Raw genomic sequence first — 19,082 nt, 5'->3', positions numbered from 1 at the left:
GTTATTCAGCCTCATTGAATTTATGTATTTCTACCACAATATTTTAATGTATATTGGTATATAATCAAGGGTTTTAGAGTACAGCAAGCCGTATGCATGTTCATTTTGGATGTAAATATATCTTCCTATTTCTTCTTTTTATTGTAGAAGAAGTAGCTATAAGAGAAATTGAATGTTTCTAGAAAGAAAGCAATAAAAATTTAATTCACACGATTGTCATTTGCTGAGCCTTATGGGATTTTATAGCACCGAGTATACTGATATGGAGACACTTGTGATAATTCTCACAGTTTTCAACTTATTAAACAATTTTGAAATCATTAATATTTAATTGGATCAGTTGTTCTTTATCGTTTTAATTGTGCATGTGTGTTTTGGAAAGGTTTTGTACGAGCCAGAGTATTGCTTTCATAAATAAGGGCAGCTTTCCTGGTAGGCATATGTATTGAAGAATTTTCCCATATGGTCATTTTTTGGTGGCTGGGTGGAAGAGAAGAGTGACTTGATATACTGTCTAGTCATCCATTATAAAAGATGTTTCTAGCAATCCGCTAACTGGGCTTGTAAATGAAAAAAATGATATGAACATGAAGATATGGATAGGCCTTTTCTTGATTGAAAGTTCTAATTAAGTGAATAGAGGAAAATTAACTGAAATTAGCTGTCAGAAAATCACATTTAAATGAGTGATGAGTTGCTCAGGCAGTAAACATTTAAATGATATAAATTGCCATTTAAGTGTATGGTTTAATGTTTGTCATGCATTAACATGACATGAGATTGCAGTGACAATCAAGCAGCTTGCTCTAATTTGAACATATTTAGGGCTTTTGTGCGAAGTGCACCACACAAATTAAGACAATTGCTGTTTTTATGTGTCAATTTAAATGTTTCTTCAGGCATCAGTTAATGAAACTAACCAATCATTTCTGTATGCACACTGCAGACTAGTTTCTCAGGGTTTGAGTAAATTTCCCAGTTTAAATTAGGCATTTCCTTGAAAAGGAAGCCTTGCTTAATCTCTGTAAATTACAAAAATGACCTTTTCCTTTACATTGTTTCATCTGCACTTCTTAACCCAAAAAGACAATACATTATGGCATAGCTGATCTTGCATCAAAATGCTGGAGTAATTTTACGTGCCCCCCCTAATAATCATTAGAGTATACTGTGGTCTGTTTTTAGTAACAAATACTGACAAATGTTTGCCATATATGTAGTTGATAACTATAGCCTTGATAACTTTAAACTGTCACACTTGTAGGTTATCCACTCTTGCAGAATGAATGCTCCTATACATTTATCCCCAAAGCCTTCATACAAAGGTTTCCCAATAATTTCACCAACTAGGTAGCTCCATTCAACTTGCTGTTACACACTGGGGCATATCTGACTATTGACTAGATAGGCCTGATTCATATTCCCTGGTTTCCAGGACTCCTTTGTAATGAAATGCATAAAGAACTTTGAATCCTCTGATAATGCATATTGCACATGCACACATACGTATATAGGAGATTCTCTACATTGTGGTCAGAGTTGTACAAATGTTGATAGAAATTTGTTGACAAGTAGAAATAGAGTAGATTGTCTTGCACTATACCAGAGTCAACATGGCCCAGCAGCAGGGGTAGTATTTGGATATGAGACACCTGGGATTAAAGCTTCTCTTAGCCATCATTCACTAGGCTGCCTTGATCAAGTCACTCTCAGGCTCAGTTCCCCATCTGTAAAATGAGATTCAGCAGGAGTTTCAGAAATGGCTGAAAACAGGTTTTGTAAAGCACTTTTAATAGACAGGACTGTTAAATTAATAGTAATAGAAACAGGCACGTGCATTCTTAATAAAGAAGCTGAACTGATGCTAATGGTGGTTTGGGATCTCTGATTAATGTAAAGTCATCAAAGCATATTTAAACCATTCATTCTGCTTTTTTCCCTTTGCCCTAGGAGCTCTGCTGCAGGCCTTTGCTTAGAGTCATTCCAGGGAACTCTATATAGCCCTTTTAATAAAACTGTTATGGTTTTTGATATTACCCACCCCCACCCCAAAAACCTGTTGTTTTACCAACATTTCTACGATGAATCATAGTTAAGGTTCAAAAGACAATATGAGCCATGATCAACATTTGCACAGAATGGCCTGATGCTTTGCCTGGCTCATTGAGACTCATCCACATAGCACTAAGCCAGGGGTGAGCAAACTTTTGTCAACAGGGGGCTGGTCCATTGTCCCTCTGAACTTTGGGGGGGCTGGACTATATTTTGAAGGGGGGGAAAGAATGAATTCTTATGCCCCACAAATAACCCAGAGATGCATTTTAAGTAAAAGGACACATTCTACTCATGTAAAAACATGCTGATTCACAAACCACCCACGGGCTGGATTTAGAAGGCAATTGGGCTGGATCCGGCCCCCAGGCCTTAGTTTGCCTACCCATGCACTAAGCCATGGTTTATTGTTGCACTAACTCTGCCTTTTTGAAACATATTTTTTCCAAACCAATTATGTATTGTAACTATTTCATTATTGTTAAATAACCTTGCAGTCAGGAAATAAGAAGCTACATAAACAGCATTGTGTTCTTTTGCAGGCCTTGGAGAGCGAATTTGTTTCCTGCCAGCTCCACCAGTGGATTGATCTGATTTTTGGCTACAAACAGCAAGGGCCTGAGGCTGTCAGATCTCTAAATGTGTTCTACTATTTGACCTATGAAGGAGCTGTCAATCTCAATTCAATAACTGACCCAGTACTGAGAGAGGTAAGCTTGTTAATGTCTGAGAGAATAAAGCGTCACAAAGAACTCTGTTCTTACATTTGTATTCATACAATTTATGTACGTGTGTTACGATAACAAAACTACATTGGTTTAAACTTACTAACGTGCAGTTTGTTTGGGTCTTTCTTGCCTTATGATTTTCAAAGCAGACGTTAGAACATTAGAATTACAATTATCTAACAAAACAGATTGCAAAATAAGTTTAGTTTATTCATATCTGTGATGATTAGATTGTTTATCATTTACATCACCCTTGCAAGTTACCAGTGAGGTGGTTTTGCAGTTTTGCTTTGCTCACCTTGTCCTATTTGGCTTCTTTCCTACCCTCCCTGTTGCTGAGTTAGGCAACCACCATAGTGCTTTATATTGCATCCAGGGTGCAGAGTGCTGATGCAGCTGCTCCTGCTGTTTTCCCGTCTCAAGCTAGCAAGCAAGTAGACGGTCACCATAGCATGGTTTCATAGAAGCGTAATGGTAACTGCACGTACATTATCTCTCTGTTAGCACAATTGGAGCCCAAGCCTTCTTAGCAGAAGTTTCTGTCAAGCACTCAGAGAAAACCATGAATGCAGTGCCAGGGTAACTGCTGGTCCCAGATTTTAACATCTGAGAAAGACACTACTATATGCTCATAACATCTTCTTTTAAAGCTGCTCTTAGAAACAACCCTCCTTTCCAATGCTTCTTAAGTTAAAATCTAAAAAGCAGTTTGGGGGATTTGGAACGACAGCTATTCAAAGAGTAGCAAGTGCTCTTAAATCACATTTGGAAGTATCAAAAGCTTAATCCATATCCTTACACCGTTCAGGATTGTGGCTTTTGCTTTTAAAATCTTAGCTATATAAAGTAGTAGTGTAGTTTTACTAGATATTTAAAGTAGTGGCATATCTTGATACAGATGTTTAATACAACGGTAAGTAAAGTAAAATAAAATAATGAAATACTTCTAAATGTTCCTGTCAGGTTTCACATTGTGGGCTTTTAGGGAAAAGCCTAGAGTGCTTCAGATGGATACAGTTTTTAAATCAAAGAATGAATATTAATATTATTCATTATTATTTATTAAATTTGTATACTGCCCTTCAACCATAGATCTCAGGACAGCTCACAACATAAAAATACAAGATAAAAGCATAAAATGCACAACAAAAACAAGTGCAAAAAAACTCACAAACCAATAAGCCCGTACCCCAGACACATTTAAAAGGGTATAGGATGTTACCCAGCCAAGTGTATAATGAAGGCCCCAATTGAACCTCCGTGGGGAGAACATTCCACAAACTGAGCCATGTTTCCAACCTTCAGACTCATGTGGAGGAGGCACATGAAGAAGGGCCTCAGATTATCATTGCAGGGTCTGGGTAGGTTCCTATGGAGATAGGTGATCCTTGAGGTATTGAGGTTCTGAGCCATTTAAGGTTTTATAAATCAAAACCAGCACTTTGAATTGGGCCCAGAAACTAATTGGCAGCCAGTGCAGTCGAACCAGGATTGGTATGATATGCTCAGACTATCTTGCCTGATGGCCAAATTTTGCATCAGCTGAAGTTTACAAACTGTCTTCAGAGGAAGCCCTACATATAATGTGTTGCAGTTATCTAACCTAGAGGTTACCAGAGCATAGGAAACAGTAGTTAGACTACCCCTTTTCCAGATAGGTGCACAGCTGTGCCACCAGCCGAAGCTGATGAAAGGCACTCTCCACCACTGAGGCCACCTGAGCCTCAAGCAACAGCAAAGGATCCAGCAGTACCCCCAAGCTGCATACCTGCTCCTTCAGAGGAAGTGTAACCCCATCAAGAACAGGCACCTCCCACCCATCTGGTCTAGGGAACCGCCCACAAATAGTTCCTCAGTCTTATCTGGATTGAGCTTCAGTTTGTTGGCTTCTTATCTAGTCCATTGCTGAGGCAAGACAGTGGTCCAGCACTTCTACTGCCACACCTGCAGATGTAAAGGAGAAGTAGAGCTCTGTTTCATCAGCATATTGCTGACAATGTATTCCAGACCTCTGGCTATCTCCACTCAGCAGTTTCATGAAGATGCTAAACAGCATAGGGGATAAAATAGAACCCTGAGGAAGCCCACATTGAAGGCTCCATGGGGCCAAAGAACACGCCCCAAGCAACACCCTCTGGGAGATTAGCAACTGGCTGGTATTTATGAAACCAGGGAGGATTGATTGAGGAGTGGTTTTACCACTGCCTCCCTCAAGCAAGCAGGGACCACCCCCTCTTGCAAGGAGGCATTTATCACCTCCCTGGCCCAGCTAGTTGTTCCCTCCCTGCTAGTTATTATCAGCCAAGAGGGGCTCAAGTGGTCATCGTTCTAATGGATCCAAGCACAGTGTCCACATCCTTGAGCCTTGCTAATTGAAACACATCCAACACAACAGGACTAAGTGCTCTGGACACCCCTTGAGATTAATCTGCTGTAGCAGCGGAGTCAAAATCCTGGTGGATGTCCTCATTGTGCTTTGCAAACAAGTCACAGCAAGCTGCTGTCAGTTCCACCACCTCCAGATTGTAAGAGGCCTTCACTGCCTTGAAAAGCTCTGTTGGAATGCATAGTAAAGATGCAGGGGAGGCAGCAGAGAATGCTTTCTTTGCTTCCTTCACTGCCATTCGGTGACTGATGTCAATATCCCCCACTTTCAGATCACCTTCTTCCTGCCCAGTTGAGTAAACAAGGACCAGAGAGTGGCCTGCCACATGTGCTAGTGACATGTTGGGACAGACTCATGGTTTTCATGGCAGCCATGAAGTCCTGAGCCACCCCAAAGTCCGTTGCCTCAGCATGGATGTTGAAGTCCCCCAAAACCAGCAGTCTAGGAGTGCACAACCCAGCCTCCAAGCCCAGCTCTGTCAGCTCAGGCAGGAAGACTGCTAGGCAGCGAGATGGGTGGTAAACCACCAGAATCCCTAACTGTTGCAATTGCCCTGCGTCAAGACCACACACTACAATGGATAAAGAGCTTGGCTGTGAACCCTGTTATGACCAGCTCCAGCTCCTGGCCACCATTTTGTGGCTGGTAGGTCTCAATGATTTTCAGCACTCTCAGGGGGGAGGGGGGCTTGGTGATAGAAATATTTTAAACCCCTGGTCAAGTGAAACTTGATGTAATCACATCCAGTGTTTCCATGTCTCTTGTAAGCAAGAGCTAGTTAACTGGAATGAAATAGAGATATGCTAAAAGTGTTGTTGACATTCCATCATGCATTACATTTATGGGTTGGTGTTGGGCAGACATGTGGGGGAGACATCGGTTCATGGCAGTCATGTATCCCCTGTAATATCTAGTTAGGTCCTTAGAAGCAAAGATAAAATAATTCAGGGTGTGTCTAAATTTGTGTTCTCAGCAAAAAGGAAAGGGGGCATACATTTTTTTGCCGATAAGTGCTGGATGCTAAAAACCAACACATTATTTCTCACTATGATGATTTCCCAAATAGTTAACACATGTGGCAAACTAGCATCAGTATGATTTCTGAATAAAAGGATTTTATTACCTACTTTACTATTTCCATGATGTGATCAGCATAACAGCCTGCAGCACATTAAACTTTTATGTAATTTTTAATTGTCCCAAAACAGCTGTATTGCCAGTAAAACTGAGAGGCAAGCTTGCTTGTGCTTTGGCCTAAAACAAGGGTTTATTAGCCAAAATAAATAAATAAAAAAGATTAGAAATCTATTCTGAAATGTTGTGAGACATCTTAAATAAAGGCTTCAACCTTTTGTTGTTCTGCTGAAATTGTTTTATGCTCCCTGGCTTTCCCACACAACAGCATGGGGTTTGTATTTACTCTCTTGTATTTTAATTCCTTCCCATGTTCTGCAGGATAGATCAGGAAAAGGGTGAAAAGGAGCATTAGAAAGGTCAGGACTGCAATGATAGAAGAGATTATGAGCGGAAGCAGACTCTAAGATGCTTCAGGGTTAGGTCACAAATTATCCCTTACAAATAATCTCCAGCAATAAAAACCAAGCATAGTCTTCATAATTGTTTGAATCCGCCCTGTATCCATATGCAGCAACAATGGGTGGAGAGATTTTCAGAACAAATGTCCCTGAAAGCAGCTCCATGTGTTCCAGAACTTCAACCACATATGGCACATTTGAATGTAGAGGCCAATGGTTGTCGTTCAGGTGTGCATCTTTAAGAGAGTCAGTGTTTTAAAAAACCATACTAAGCAATGATAAAAGAATAAAGTAGATAATGAAGAAGAAAGGTTTTGCTAATATATTCTAGATTTCACATTTCCTTTTCCGAGCTGTTTTTCTTAAAATTAGATTTTATTCTAAAATTAAAACTGCAAGAATTCATTTTTTTTTTAAATCTAAGAACTTTTCTGGTGTATGTTTAGGAGTGATTATACACACACATCAGTGTGCTAAATATGCATACTCCAAATTAACCTCCCAATAGCTAGCATGCTAAAAAGTAGAATCTTATATCCCTCTCCCTCATTTTCCATGGCTACAGTGTAAAATGCATGTGTGTGTGTATATATTTAAAAATTGTGACATCAGTTCTGATGTATTATACCTTGAAGATTCCAAGAAGAATTGGGTACCACCTCAACCCAAGGTGAATTATTCTGCTTTTAGTTATGAGTGAAGGTAAAAGTAATGTGAAATCTGATTGTGTGCATATCTCTCTGTAATCATACTGATATGCATGTGATAAATTGCCAATCCATGTGATAAATGAATTTGTCATGCACCTCTGACAGGCTCATCATCTCTCTGTCTGTTAATCCATCTCCTCAAGGACTTACTCTCACATTCCAAAATTCAGAGCAGCTTCCTTTGACCACTATCTTTCCCACAGCAAATAAGCTTACCAATGGAAGCTCCATCCTTTTTTCAAAGCTATTAGTTAGAAATCACAGTACAGATAAAATCTATACTTTAACTTTCAGTACCCCAAAATACCTTACAGCACAATCCTGTGTTTATCTACTCAGCTCAAAGGGGCTTAGTCCCAAGTGTCAGCATAGGTTTCCAGACTTTGTTTCCTTGAGAATGTTTGCTGACTTCCCTAAACAGTTTCAGATTTTCCTATTGTGTAATATTAGGGCCTCAGAGAACAATTATAACTGAACACAGTTTTTGAAAAGTCATATTCAAGTCACTATCAATTAATCAACAAGGTTGTGCCTTTTTAAAAATAAGTGATATAGTGCATTTTAAAAAGAGATGGTATAACTCATCTCCTGGAATGCATAGTGTACAATCGTTCATTTATGCATGGGCTTTCAAATTCAAACAGTAGGCAGTAATAAATATATAAGTAAAATAATATAACAACAGAAACAGACACTTCCAAGCAAATCTCACTGCTTTACATGGCAATGGGAAATTTTGTTCAAAGAAAAATTATTTTCTCTCGGTATGATAGAAAGCCCTGCAGAAGATAAATGCCAAGGCAAGTTAATCTCACGTTGTTGTTGCTGTTGAGAACAAGAAAAAATAGGTTAATTTATGCATCTGAATTTCAGTTTTGAAATCCATTTATTACTTTTTCACTTTTCTGTAGGCAATTCTATGTGGATTGGTAAAGTCCAATTTAAACACGTGATTAGCAGATTTATCAACACAAGAAGAAATCTGAAAGGTCTCTTGTGTTACATTCAGACATATAGATAGCTGAAAATACTAGTGCAGACTCGCTGAGATGCACCTCTTTGTGGCATATATCCTAAACATCTTTCTAATACTAAAATAGAACTATGTAGATACCTTAGAGGAGGCTATAAGTAATCAGAAATAGCTTGCTTTTTAAATGGCTTCATTTATTCATTGAAGTATTTATAATCCACACTTTACCTGAAGGTCCCAAAGTGGTCCACAATAAACAATAAAACCATACTGAAGAATAAATAACTTAAAACATCATAATAAATGTCAGTAGCATTCACAGATAAAACAAACAGCAGAAAGTGAAACGAGACATTCTAAGGTTACCATGCATGTCATTTATAGTCCTAAATCCACCTTTGTTGTTTAGACCCTGGTGACATCAGTGGCTAGGAATACTTTTTTGCCAGCTTCTGCCAGTAAAACAATCATGGCTGTTTCTGAACCAAAATAGTTCAGAAACCTGCTTAACACCAGGTTGGATGACTACAACGTGCTATATATAAGACTGTCCTGGAGGTTGGTTTGGAACTAGTGCAATAAGCAATGGCTTGACCGCTCATTGGAGCAGGATATAGCCACCATGTTAGGCCACTGCTGGGAGAATTGCACTGCCTGTCAGTTAGCTACCAAGCTAAGTTCAAGGTGCTGGTTCAAATGTGTAAAGTCCTATGCAGCTTGGTATAAGGCACCTGAAAGATTGTCTCACCTGCTTTCTTCAAGTAGCACCTTAAAGACCAACTAAGTTAGTTCTTGGTATGAGCTTTCGTGTGCATGCACACTTCTATGGCAGACCAACACGGCTACCTATCTGTAACTGCTTTCTTCAGTAGGTGATTTACATACAAAACAAAAATTGGATCTTTAGTGTGGTGGCCTTTGGAATTCTAATTGCATATTAGACAGGCACCATTGCTTTTGCCTTTTTGATGCCTACTGAAGACCATCCTCTTCTAAAAAGCCTCTTCAGCAGAGATCTTTCTGAGTCTGCATCTGTACAGTGGTACCTTGGGTTAAGAACTTAATTCGTTCCAGAGGTCCGTTCTTAACCGGAAACTGTTCTTAACCTGAGGTACAACTAATGGGGTTTGCTGCTGTGCCATCGTGCGATTTCTGTTCTCATCCTGAAGCAAAGTTCTTAACCCAAGGTACTATTTCTGGGTTAGTGGAGTCTGTAACCTGAAGCGTCTGTAACCCAAGGTACCACTGTATTGGAATTGTTTTTAGGTGTTTTCCCGTTTGTGTGCTTGCCTCCCTTGTCAGGAAGGGACAAGATATAAATTTAATGAATAAAATCCCTCCTCAAAAGGCTGCACAAAGAGCTGTGCCTTCCCCTGAAATTGAATGGAAAACTGTGTAGAGACGAGTTGCACTTCAGAAGGGAGGCTGTTCTAGAGATCTGGAACCACTGCAGGGAATGCCATCCCCCAAACCTTTGCAATGCAAGCCTTTGCTTAGCACAGGGGTCACCAAATGGGGTTCCTCAACAGATCTTGGTGAATGGATGGGGTTGGTCTAGGTGGCGACATTCTTTCTGATATTTGGGGCCCACATACAATTACTAAATAGAAATCAGTCTCTTCCTTAGCCTTTGTTGCCTTCACTTTTACTGCAATTTCTTGTGTTCAAAAACCTTGAAGAATCCCAGTCCTTGTGGATGAGATATGATGGAAATGAACATCTAGAGCTCTGCGTAGCTACTACCTCACTTCCTGTTTTCCATTCCTCTGAAGGTCTGACATATATTGAGCCTGAGCATTTTCCAAAATTGGTTATTTCATACAGGCCAGCATTTGAAAGATGGGCTTTTTTCCCACCAGCATCAGCAATGTTTAGTTTACCCCAATTTAATGACAGCAGTAGCAAGTCTGCTATCCTATCAGATAGAAAGTATGTTTGACTTCCCAGTCCTTTTCATCCATGGTGGGAGCCAGGTACTTCAGCTCTAAATCAGATGAAGACAGCTGAGCTAGTGAATCTTTCAGGAAATCTAAACACATTTGTATTTATAGCCTAGTCTTAACAGTCGCTAAATACTTTTAAATTATCAGCAGGTCTTGTTTACATGCAGATGGAGTACAACCTTTGATGCATGACTTAGAAATTCAGTAAAGAGATTACAGGACGCTGCAGCAAAGGAGTATATTTCAAATGTGTGAATAAAATAACTGAATACTACATTTATGCACAATTCGAAAGTGTTGTAGAAACAAATATGTTGGAAGACTCACTAGCCAGAAGTGTGTTGCCCAGATGGTTTGCTTGACACAGCACACAGCACAGAAACTGTGAAAAGCTAAATAAATGTTAAGGATTAGTCTGTTTTTAATTGAAAACCTGCATTTAAAATACCATAAAACTGTGCCAGATTTTTTATTTTTTAAAAAAGAACATATCAAAACCAAATACATTGTTTTCACGGCCACCTGGAGTTTAGCTTGTCAACAGTACTGGGCACTGGGCTGTGATCTCTTTCTCTGAAGCTTAGTGAAAAACAGGCCCACTGCAAGATGGTAATATATTCAGGGGTGTGTTTTGGGGTTCCTTTTTTATTTTTTAGGAGAACCTGCTTCATACTTCACCTTGAATTAATTTTGTTTGGATAAGAATTCTCTGAGGAAAGGGTATTCTGCTTGTATCTATTACCAGTTAAAGTTTTAAAAGCAAACTCCATTTAGTGAGGAAAAACCTTTGTTTTCCAAGTACTAACTGTATTGTTTTAAATGGTGATTTAATGACAATATCAGCATTTGATGTTTCTCTTTAAGCAACGCTATTTTGATATAAATAAGAACAAAGTAGTGTGATAATTTCTTTGGCACAACTTGTACTTACCGTGAGAAACGAAACTGGGTTGGCTCCAGCACAAGAGCAAGCAATAAGAATTACCTTCTTATCAGTAAATTCAAAGGTCCATTTAATTTAACAATCTGGGGTAGAGAACTAGACATAAGGGGAAAAAACACAACTGTTGTCCAGACCGACAGCCATTTGTTGAGCTATCCCTTTGCTCTCCATAATGTCTAGTTACTAGTAGAACTTAACTCAGGACTTGGTATCATTATGCTGAGCGCTTTTCTGCCCTGCTATCCAACATTGTTAACCGTGAAATGTGGCAGTACAGCCTGAATGATATTCTCATACTGTGTGAAAATAAGTGTGATGGTTCCTAATCTCATAATGAAATCTGCTCCATCCCCAAAGTATCTGCACTCTTGCATGCATTACATTCAGTCATTCTTCCTTCAAGTTTCTTTGAATTCCTTTGGCATTTTCTCTTAAGTCTCTTTGAAGTATTTTGCAGGCCTATTTTTCTTGTTCCACTTTATCTGCTTATTTCCAGTAGCTAGAGATTTAGGTGTTCTCAATGAGCACATCAGTGTTCCAGACAGAGATACTGTTTGAAATTATCCATGAACCCAGTGCCTCTGAACATTATTGAGTGACATTTGTTTCTGTAGGTTGTGTCTGCTCTGACTAACTGGTTTATTTCAGATTGGCAGCTGGGATTACAATGTAGTAGATGGACAGTTTGCATGAATTGGAGATTGCACTGAAGTTGCACTAGGCCTCAGTTTAATATGCCTGGAATGTACAGATTCAGATTAGAGCAAGTTGCATGACTCTGAAAGGGAAAATAAATCCTTGTTTTCACAAACTGTAATTACTTTTCTGTTTTAACTCACTGGCTGTAATGTAATTGCCCACAACAGCTATTCTTATAATTAGACTGGACAAAGTAGGTTTTCATACACCATTTTCCCCTTCTCACATAAAGTTTATTTTTTACGTATAATGGAGTTCTGGAGATCTGATGTATATGCTTTAAAAAGTTTTACCTCCCCCCCTCGCCTTCTGAAGTTTCCTCTCTCCCCCCCCCCCACTCTCCATTGAAAGAGCACCTTGGGAGAAGTAGTGGCACCCCAAAATAATATCCAGTCAGAATTCCACCACCAAATAAAAATGACAACATAGAGCCCTGTTAGTTTCTGCATATAATCTTTGATAATTGACATATTGCAGATGAAAACATATTATTGTTAGGTTTTCCTAGTAGCTCATGATATGAGCATAAGACTTTCAGAGCTGCGTTTATTTTCCTGCCCAACCTAATTTCCATTCTTTACTGATGGGTACCTGATGCATCAGGGGAAAAAATGACTTGTAGGAAGCAAATCACATCCAGAGTGACTTTGGCCTTTGGTACTTGCCATCCTGCCTGCTAGTATTGGAAAAGCTAGGCTTCTGTTATCCACAGTTGATAACAGTTGATATTTGCTTCTACAACTTCAAAACATTTAACATCAACTGTATTTTTGGTAAAAGTATACTGTTTTTACCAGATTATCTGTCTGTCTTTATTATGAGGAGAAGCAAACACTCTTCATCAGACAGCATATACAACAGCCAAGAAATATATGAGGCAAAATGTGCACCAGCTTTCTGCGCATCCGACTTTGAATCCAGCCAATTATTCCTTTTTTAAAAAATACAATTCAATATTTACTTCTTTTCTTCCAAAAGAAACGTTTGCCATATATAGATCAAAATATCTATATCCCTAAGTAGCTTTGTGGGAGCGGAATTAATTCCATTTGCACAACAGACTTCTACCCAGACGTGCCCCCTAAATCTTTTTTTGGGAGCAGATTTGAAGTCAACATGGAGCACAAGCATGAGGAGTGGGGACGACGACTCCTCATGAGTAACTTTTGCTCATTCCTCCCCCAAAGTTCTGATATTCTGCACATACCTACATAAACCTTTTCTGGGGGAAGAATGGTCCTGCAAATTGGGGGGTGGGCAGTATCCCACACAGCCCTAAATATGCCATTCAACTGCACCATTTGAATGGAAAGTCAGTCTTCCCTGATGCTGTCAAGCAGCATGCTACTGAAAGGAAAGGAATAGCTAGAAATCACTGATTATTTTCAAAACCAAGAGCCATAATTATGCTGAATGTAAGTGGTGTATGAATCAAAGGTATGGGGAAACCATTTCTTCGATGTGTGTCCCACTCAATCCCCCCCCCCCCAGCATGTGCCTCATACCATCAGCTCTAGTGTGGTGTAAACTGCTTGCAGGGTTTAAATCTCAGCCAGAAAGGATGTTCACTGAGTGATTTTAGGCTCAGTGCTTTATCTCACTCTAACCTACCATGCAGATATTGTTGTGAGGATAAAACTGGACATAAGGAGCTCTGAATCATGAGAAGATAGCGGGTCAAACTTTAAATACATAAATAATAATTCGCCATATTTGATTGACAGAAGCACATTTTAGTTTCAGATGCTTGTAGTTTGAGAGTATTACAACATTCACAATGTTGTATCGAAAATTGGCATCTTTTAGATGGACTCTGCTGAACCCTGCATAGATATAAATCCATCCGATATATGCAAGATGATCCAAGGAACATACCTGTGCGATATTGTATGGTTGTTAAAAAGTAGCTTTAAGCAACTTCCTTAATATTAACAGGTTTTGTTAAATCTCAAAATTGTAATGCTTGCAATCACTGCATTTGAGATTGCTTTAATCACTCTCATTATTTTTGCTAAAACTGTAGGCAATTCCATTCTTTTTTTTTCTCATTTTGTCTTCCACTTCTCCCTCTACCTCCTTCCCATTCCATTTTATAGTCCTTTTCAGACATAAACACGGAGGGGAAGCAATTTTGATTTCGTTTTTGAGTGGTGCTGCAAAGAAAAGTAACAAACATCTGTTTTTGCCTTAACTGCATCCATATGTTCAAAGTCTCTAATACGCGTCTCCTGGAGAAATTTACAACCCTATTTGGTGGGCACTGCATACTATTGAATTAACTTTTTTTCACAGTTAAAAGAGAGAAGAGTTTAATTTATGCCAGGGCTCAAAAAAGCTCAGCCCAATCGCTTGTTTATAATAGGAGAGCTAAAGCTTGGAACATGTAAAGTGATTTTTAAAAATGCTTTTGAGCATGTGCAGAGTTCCTTTGCCTCCTCATTGAGCAATTGAGTCCTGTTCCCACATGTTTAGTATTAAGTAGCAGGCTTCCAGGGCAGATGGTATGACTCCCAAACAGCCTGGGTCTCCCACATCTCCTCAGAAACTGAGTACTGGAATATATAACATGTTCAGAGACTGGAACTACGCATTAAATTAAAAACTAAAACGCTGCCAAGGAAAGTCTACGTTTCTCTTGCCTCTTTATTACTGCCAGAGAGAAGAGAAAGCAGAGAAGTAATTCCACACACCTGGTAACCAGTTGCGTAAGTGTGTGTGTATATACACAATCAGTACAAGTGATCAATATTTAATCATTTGTTCATTACACATTAACATATTTTTCAGCTTAACATGTGGAAATGCTAAACGCTCTCTCTCTCTGTGTGTAGAGCAATGGATTGTAAAGGAGTCCTATAGTTTGTTTCATTTTATAGCCTCATTTTACAGCATCTGGAACAATTATGGAAAGAACCAAAGTTCTGTTATTACAGAGGACTAACAGAAACAGGACTTTTTATTACTGAAATGTTTTAGAAGCATTGAGCTAAAACGTTGGTTTGTGCAATTTTGTATTATTGTAGTTGATGTTCCAGATTAATTGTATTTAATTAGATGCTGATGTGGGAAACTTTTCACTAGTGAAAAGCTTATATGGCAGAGTAATAGCCGAGCCCAGCTCCCTGGCAGTTTCATTGCAGTTCTTGGAATGCATAGTAAATAAATGTGTACTACTGTTGAAGACCAGAGATAATAGATAACCTTAGGATAGAACTATTGGCTGCAGAGTGCTGAGTTTCCAGCCCACCCTTGGAACTCAAGGATACATATGCAGTCTCTCATTCAGGCACAGATCTGCTTAGCTTCAGTATCATTATGACACACTGTACCTAGGCCCATGTCCTTGAAGCTACTTCAATTTACTCCTGTCCTGATGTCATTGCAACAGCCTGATTCCTCCTTCATGTCATCAGAGGCTCCTGTGGCCTCTGATGTACACAGCATGGAAGTATCAGACCTGGGGGTCAATTGCACTTCACTTTGATATGGGAACCGAAGGAGAACTCAACACAAGGCTTCCATTTTGGCAGCAGTCCTTTCTTCTTTAGACCATGCAGCCCTGTCCTCACATGCCCGGAGAGCACAAGCTGTTCCTATTTCCAAGTATGAAGATGCTTGCATTAGAAATTCAGGATCACATTTGGAACAATGCTAATTCACTGGCTCAGTTCCTCTGAGTTTAATTGGAATTGGTCACCACATTGGATTGGAACTGTCATAATTAGTGTCATGATTCTGTGTAGGTTATTATTTTCATAATATTAGCAAATCATTTAAATAAAGCTAAGAACTTTACCGTAAGTTTCACCCTTGGATCTTCAGATGATGTTGGACTACAACCCTAGTCATCCCAAACAACCATGGTCAATGGTCAGAGATCACAGGAATTTTGATTCAGCAATATATGGGAAACCAGGGTTGGGAAGACTGGGGTGTAGACCTTTCGGTTGAAGAGCATGGTAGTTTTCTCCAGAGCAATTTGCGTAAGGTCTTTAAAAGATACAAAATAAATGTCTTGGCTTTGTAACTAGAGCAAATTAAGTAGAACTGATATTTAAAGAATGAATACTTGCTATTTCAAGACATTTCAATCAATTTATCACTTTGTAACATTTAGATTGCAGTCCTTCCTACAGTAAGGCTGCTTCAATTCAATAGGATTACAATCTCAAACTAAGAAAGGGCAGCCCATATTTATCTTTGCATTTCAATGTATTTTTTAAAAAATTAATTGAATATTGTTCATTAAATTTGATTTCATTATTTAGAAAAGTAAAGGGCTTATATAGAAAATACTTTAGTTTTAAATTACAGTTGTTCTGAACACATTCTTACATTTAAATTTTATGCTGCTGATACCATCCTAAATGTAATTTGTATTGCATTTTATATTGACAATTCTGTTTGAAGGCCTTTGCTACTTTTTACAGCTTTAGGGTAACGCTCAGTACAAAGGTAGAAATACTTAGAGGTCTGAGTTTTTCTTAGTACCTGAAAATATTAGCTTTTGTTGCAGGCATATGATGCAAGCAGAACAAGGCGGTGGAAGCAAAGAAAAATGGAGTCCATAAGGAGAGTTTCTGATTGTAATAGCTGGTCTCTGTTTAATATCACGGAACAGAATGAAGTTTTGCAGTTTCTCATGGAAATAGCTCCTAGAGTACTAAAATGATTACCTCATTCTTAATACCAGTGCCAAGCACTTAGCCCCACTGTGCACACACGGGCTTGATTTTCAAGATGAAAAAAACCAGAAGTGTGGAATGACATTTTCAGGTGACAGTTATGGTTCTATTGCCTGTAATTAGCACCTCTTAACATGCAAACCTGCCTATGTTTTTTCCAGGCTGTTGAAGCTCAAATCCGAAGTTTTGGGCAGACTCCTTCCCAACTGCTCATAGAGCCGCATCCTCCAAGAAGCTCTGCCATGCAGGTGGTAAGTTAGGTGCCAGGTTAATTATTTGCGAATCAGCTGCTCCAAATTCATACAGACACACTTCATTTCCCAGTACAGATAATTTTAAGTGATTTAAATGTTCTTTCTCCATAGAATTAATTGAGTACATTATGAAGGATAGAAAAGGTTTGTTCATTTTCTGAGCCAGGTTTTAGGAACCTTGCATACAAGCCAGGGCATTAGAGTCGATGGCTACTTTGCTGTTAGGTGATATCCAACGTTATATGAGCAACGTTAAGAGTGGAAGCCTGTTCTGAAAGCAGGCTGACACCATTGGATGCCATCCATTGTCTTCATTTGGGTGTGGCATTTATCAAGGTGTGGTTCTTGTGAAGAGTCAGGTGCGTTTGTTCGTATACTGTTTTTAGAATATTCACATATATCATAGGATCTATAGTTTTCTGCATAGGCCCTGTGGTTCTGTGCTCAATACTAAAACATGCAACATTTAATGACAACAAATTTTCTGTACTAAATTAAGGTTGCCATACTATGTTAGAGTTGTACTTATGGGAAGTAGAGGGAGGAGAGGCAGATGGGCCAAAGCAGGAGGAGAGGTTTTGGTGGGAAGCAAAAGAACCAAAAAGCACAAGATACAGCAGTTACCTTATCAGTTGCTTGAATTCAAGGTTGCTCACACATGCAGGTACATGATTGTATGCAAGTAATATGAAACATTAAATTGTAACTCTTTTTAACACAATATGGAAATCAACATGTTGATCCTCTGATTACGGTAGCTTCCAAATCCTTAACAGTTTTGTTTTTTAAGTTCAGTGGTGGTCTGATCGACACATTCCATTTCTAAAGTTGTAGCCAAACTATACAGATCTCTCAGGGAACGGGTGGGCAGATGATATGTCTGAGCACTGGCCGGTGATGAGATTTTGTTACCACTTTGCACTTCTCAGCTTTTCCAAGTAAGCAGATGTGTAATTGACTTCTCCATCTGCAAATGTCTTCAGAAATGTAAAATGTGCAGATCAGTCCTACGCTGAGGTTCATGTTTTTACTCCTGCAGCTGTTGTTGTTTGATAACCCAGGTACCAGATGATAAATGGTTTTGAACACTAGAATTTGAGCAAAGATCAAGTTTTTCCTAGACAAAAACACATTGGCTTTTCAGATGCATTAGTACATTGGCTTTCCCTGTCACAAAGCCAAATGTTTTACCACCATAATGATTCAGTTAATCACTAAAAGTTTCAATGCAAGATTTTTTTTGGGGGGGGGAGGGGAGGTAGGTGGAGTATGTATAGAGAAGAAATTAAAGGCACCATGGGCTGCGTTAAGTGCACAAGCCATAATATGCACCAGGTGTAGTAATTAGCAATCACATGAAGGCTGCCGATTTGTCTGGTTTGGCTGCTGTTGCTGTATCCCCTTGTGTTTTCACACCATCAGATAGCTGGATTTAATTGAGGCCACATCAGATGAGGCATTACTGACACCTTTAATTGAATGAGCATCCAGGGAGGATTAACTCATAATATTGATTGGCTTTTAGCCACTTGCTCAAAAGGGTGTCTGGGTAGCTTATTAGTTGTTTTTATTTACACCTTTCTACAAAGACTGTAAATAGGAATTCATAGTGCAATATGTTTTTCTAAGTACTCTTAATAACTTTTTTAAAAGGAGTGATAATAAAAATGCAAATGAACTTAATTTTTTATTAGTTCTGTATAAAAATATGCTAAATGTGCTCTCTTATATACACATTTACATATGTGTACATGCATTGTAAAGTTGCTGATGATAAAGAGGCAAAAGCCATTACCAGCGTATTCAAATTCCATAAAGATACTAATTAATTATTAAAAAATAGTTTCTCAGATGCAGTCACAGGTAATACTAATGGACAATGAAGAAAACACTCCATGTAAATATAAATTTCTCTCAGCAAACTGAACATTAAAACCAAGCACTCTGACAATCCTGACTTGAGCTTTATATAGCTTAATAGCTGTGTCGACAAAGCATCACAAAAAAATGAGAGATGCTTTTGTTATAGTGACGTTATGCATTGTCCATAAGCACAAGTTTTTAGGATAGTGGTTTAAATCTTGTGGTTTTCTAATACATTTCATTTATACATTTTTATGTATGTTCCAGAGACTTTCAATGGGAACAGAGTGCAGCTAACTTAGATTTATCCA

General features: G+C 38.7%; 1 protein-coding gene across 1 annotated transcript in view; it reads left to right on the top strand.

Moving 5' to 3' along the window:
* Positions 1-19,082, top strand: part of LRBA (LPS responsive beige-like anchor protein) — a 363,867-nt gene that overhangs the window by 308,693 nt on the left and 36,092 nt on the right. Inside the window, 2 exon segments of the mRNA XM_081926283.1 lie at positions 2,595-2,762; positions 16,816-16,905. Of these exon segments, the coding sequence (XP_081782409.1) occupies positions 2,595-2,762; positions 16,816-16,905 (258 nt within the window).

This window comes from Podarcis melisellensis (genome assembly GCF_964234715.1).
Source record: "Podarcis melisellensis genome assembly, chromosome: 9".
Classification (NCBI taxonomy): domain Eukaryota; kingdom Metazoa; phylum Chordata; class Lepidosauria; order Squamata; family Lacertidae; genus Podarcis; species Podarcis melisellensis.
The sequence above is the reverse complement of the archived record's forward strand: the minus strand, read 5'-3'. Positions and strand labels throughout refer to the sequence as shown.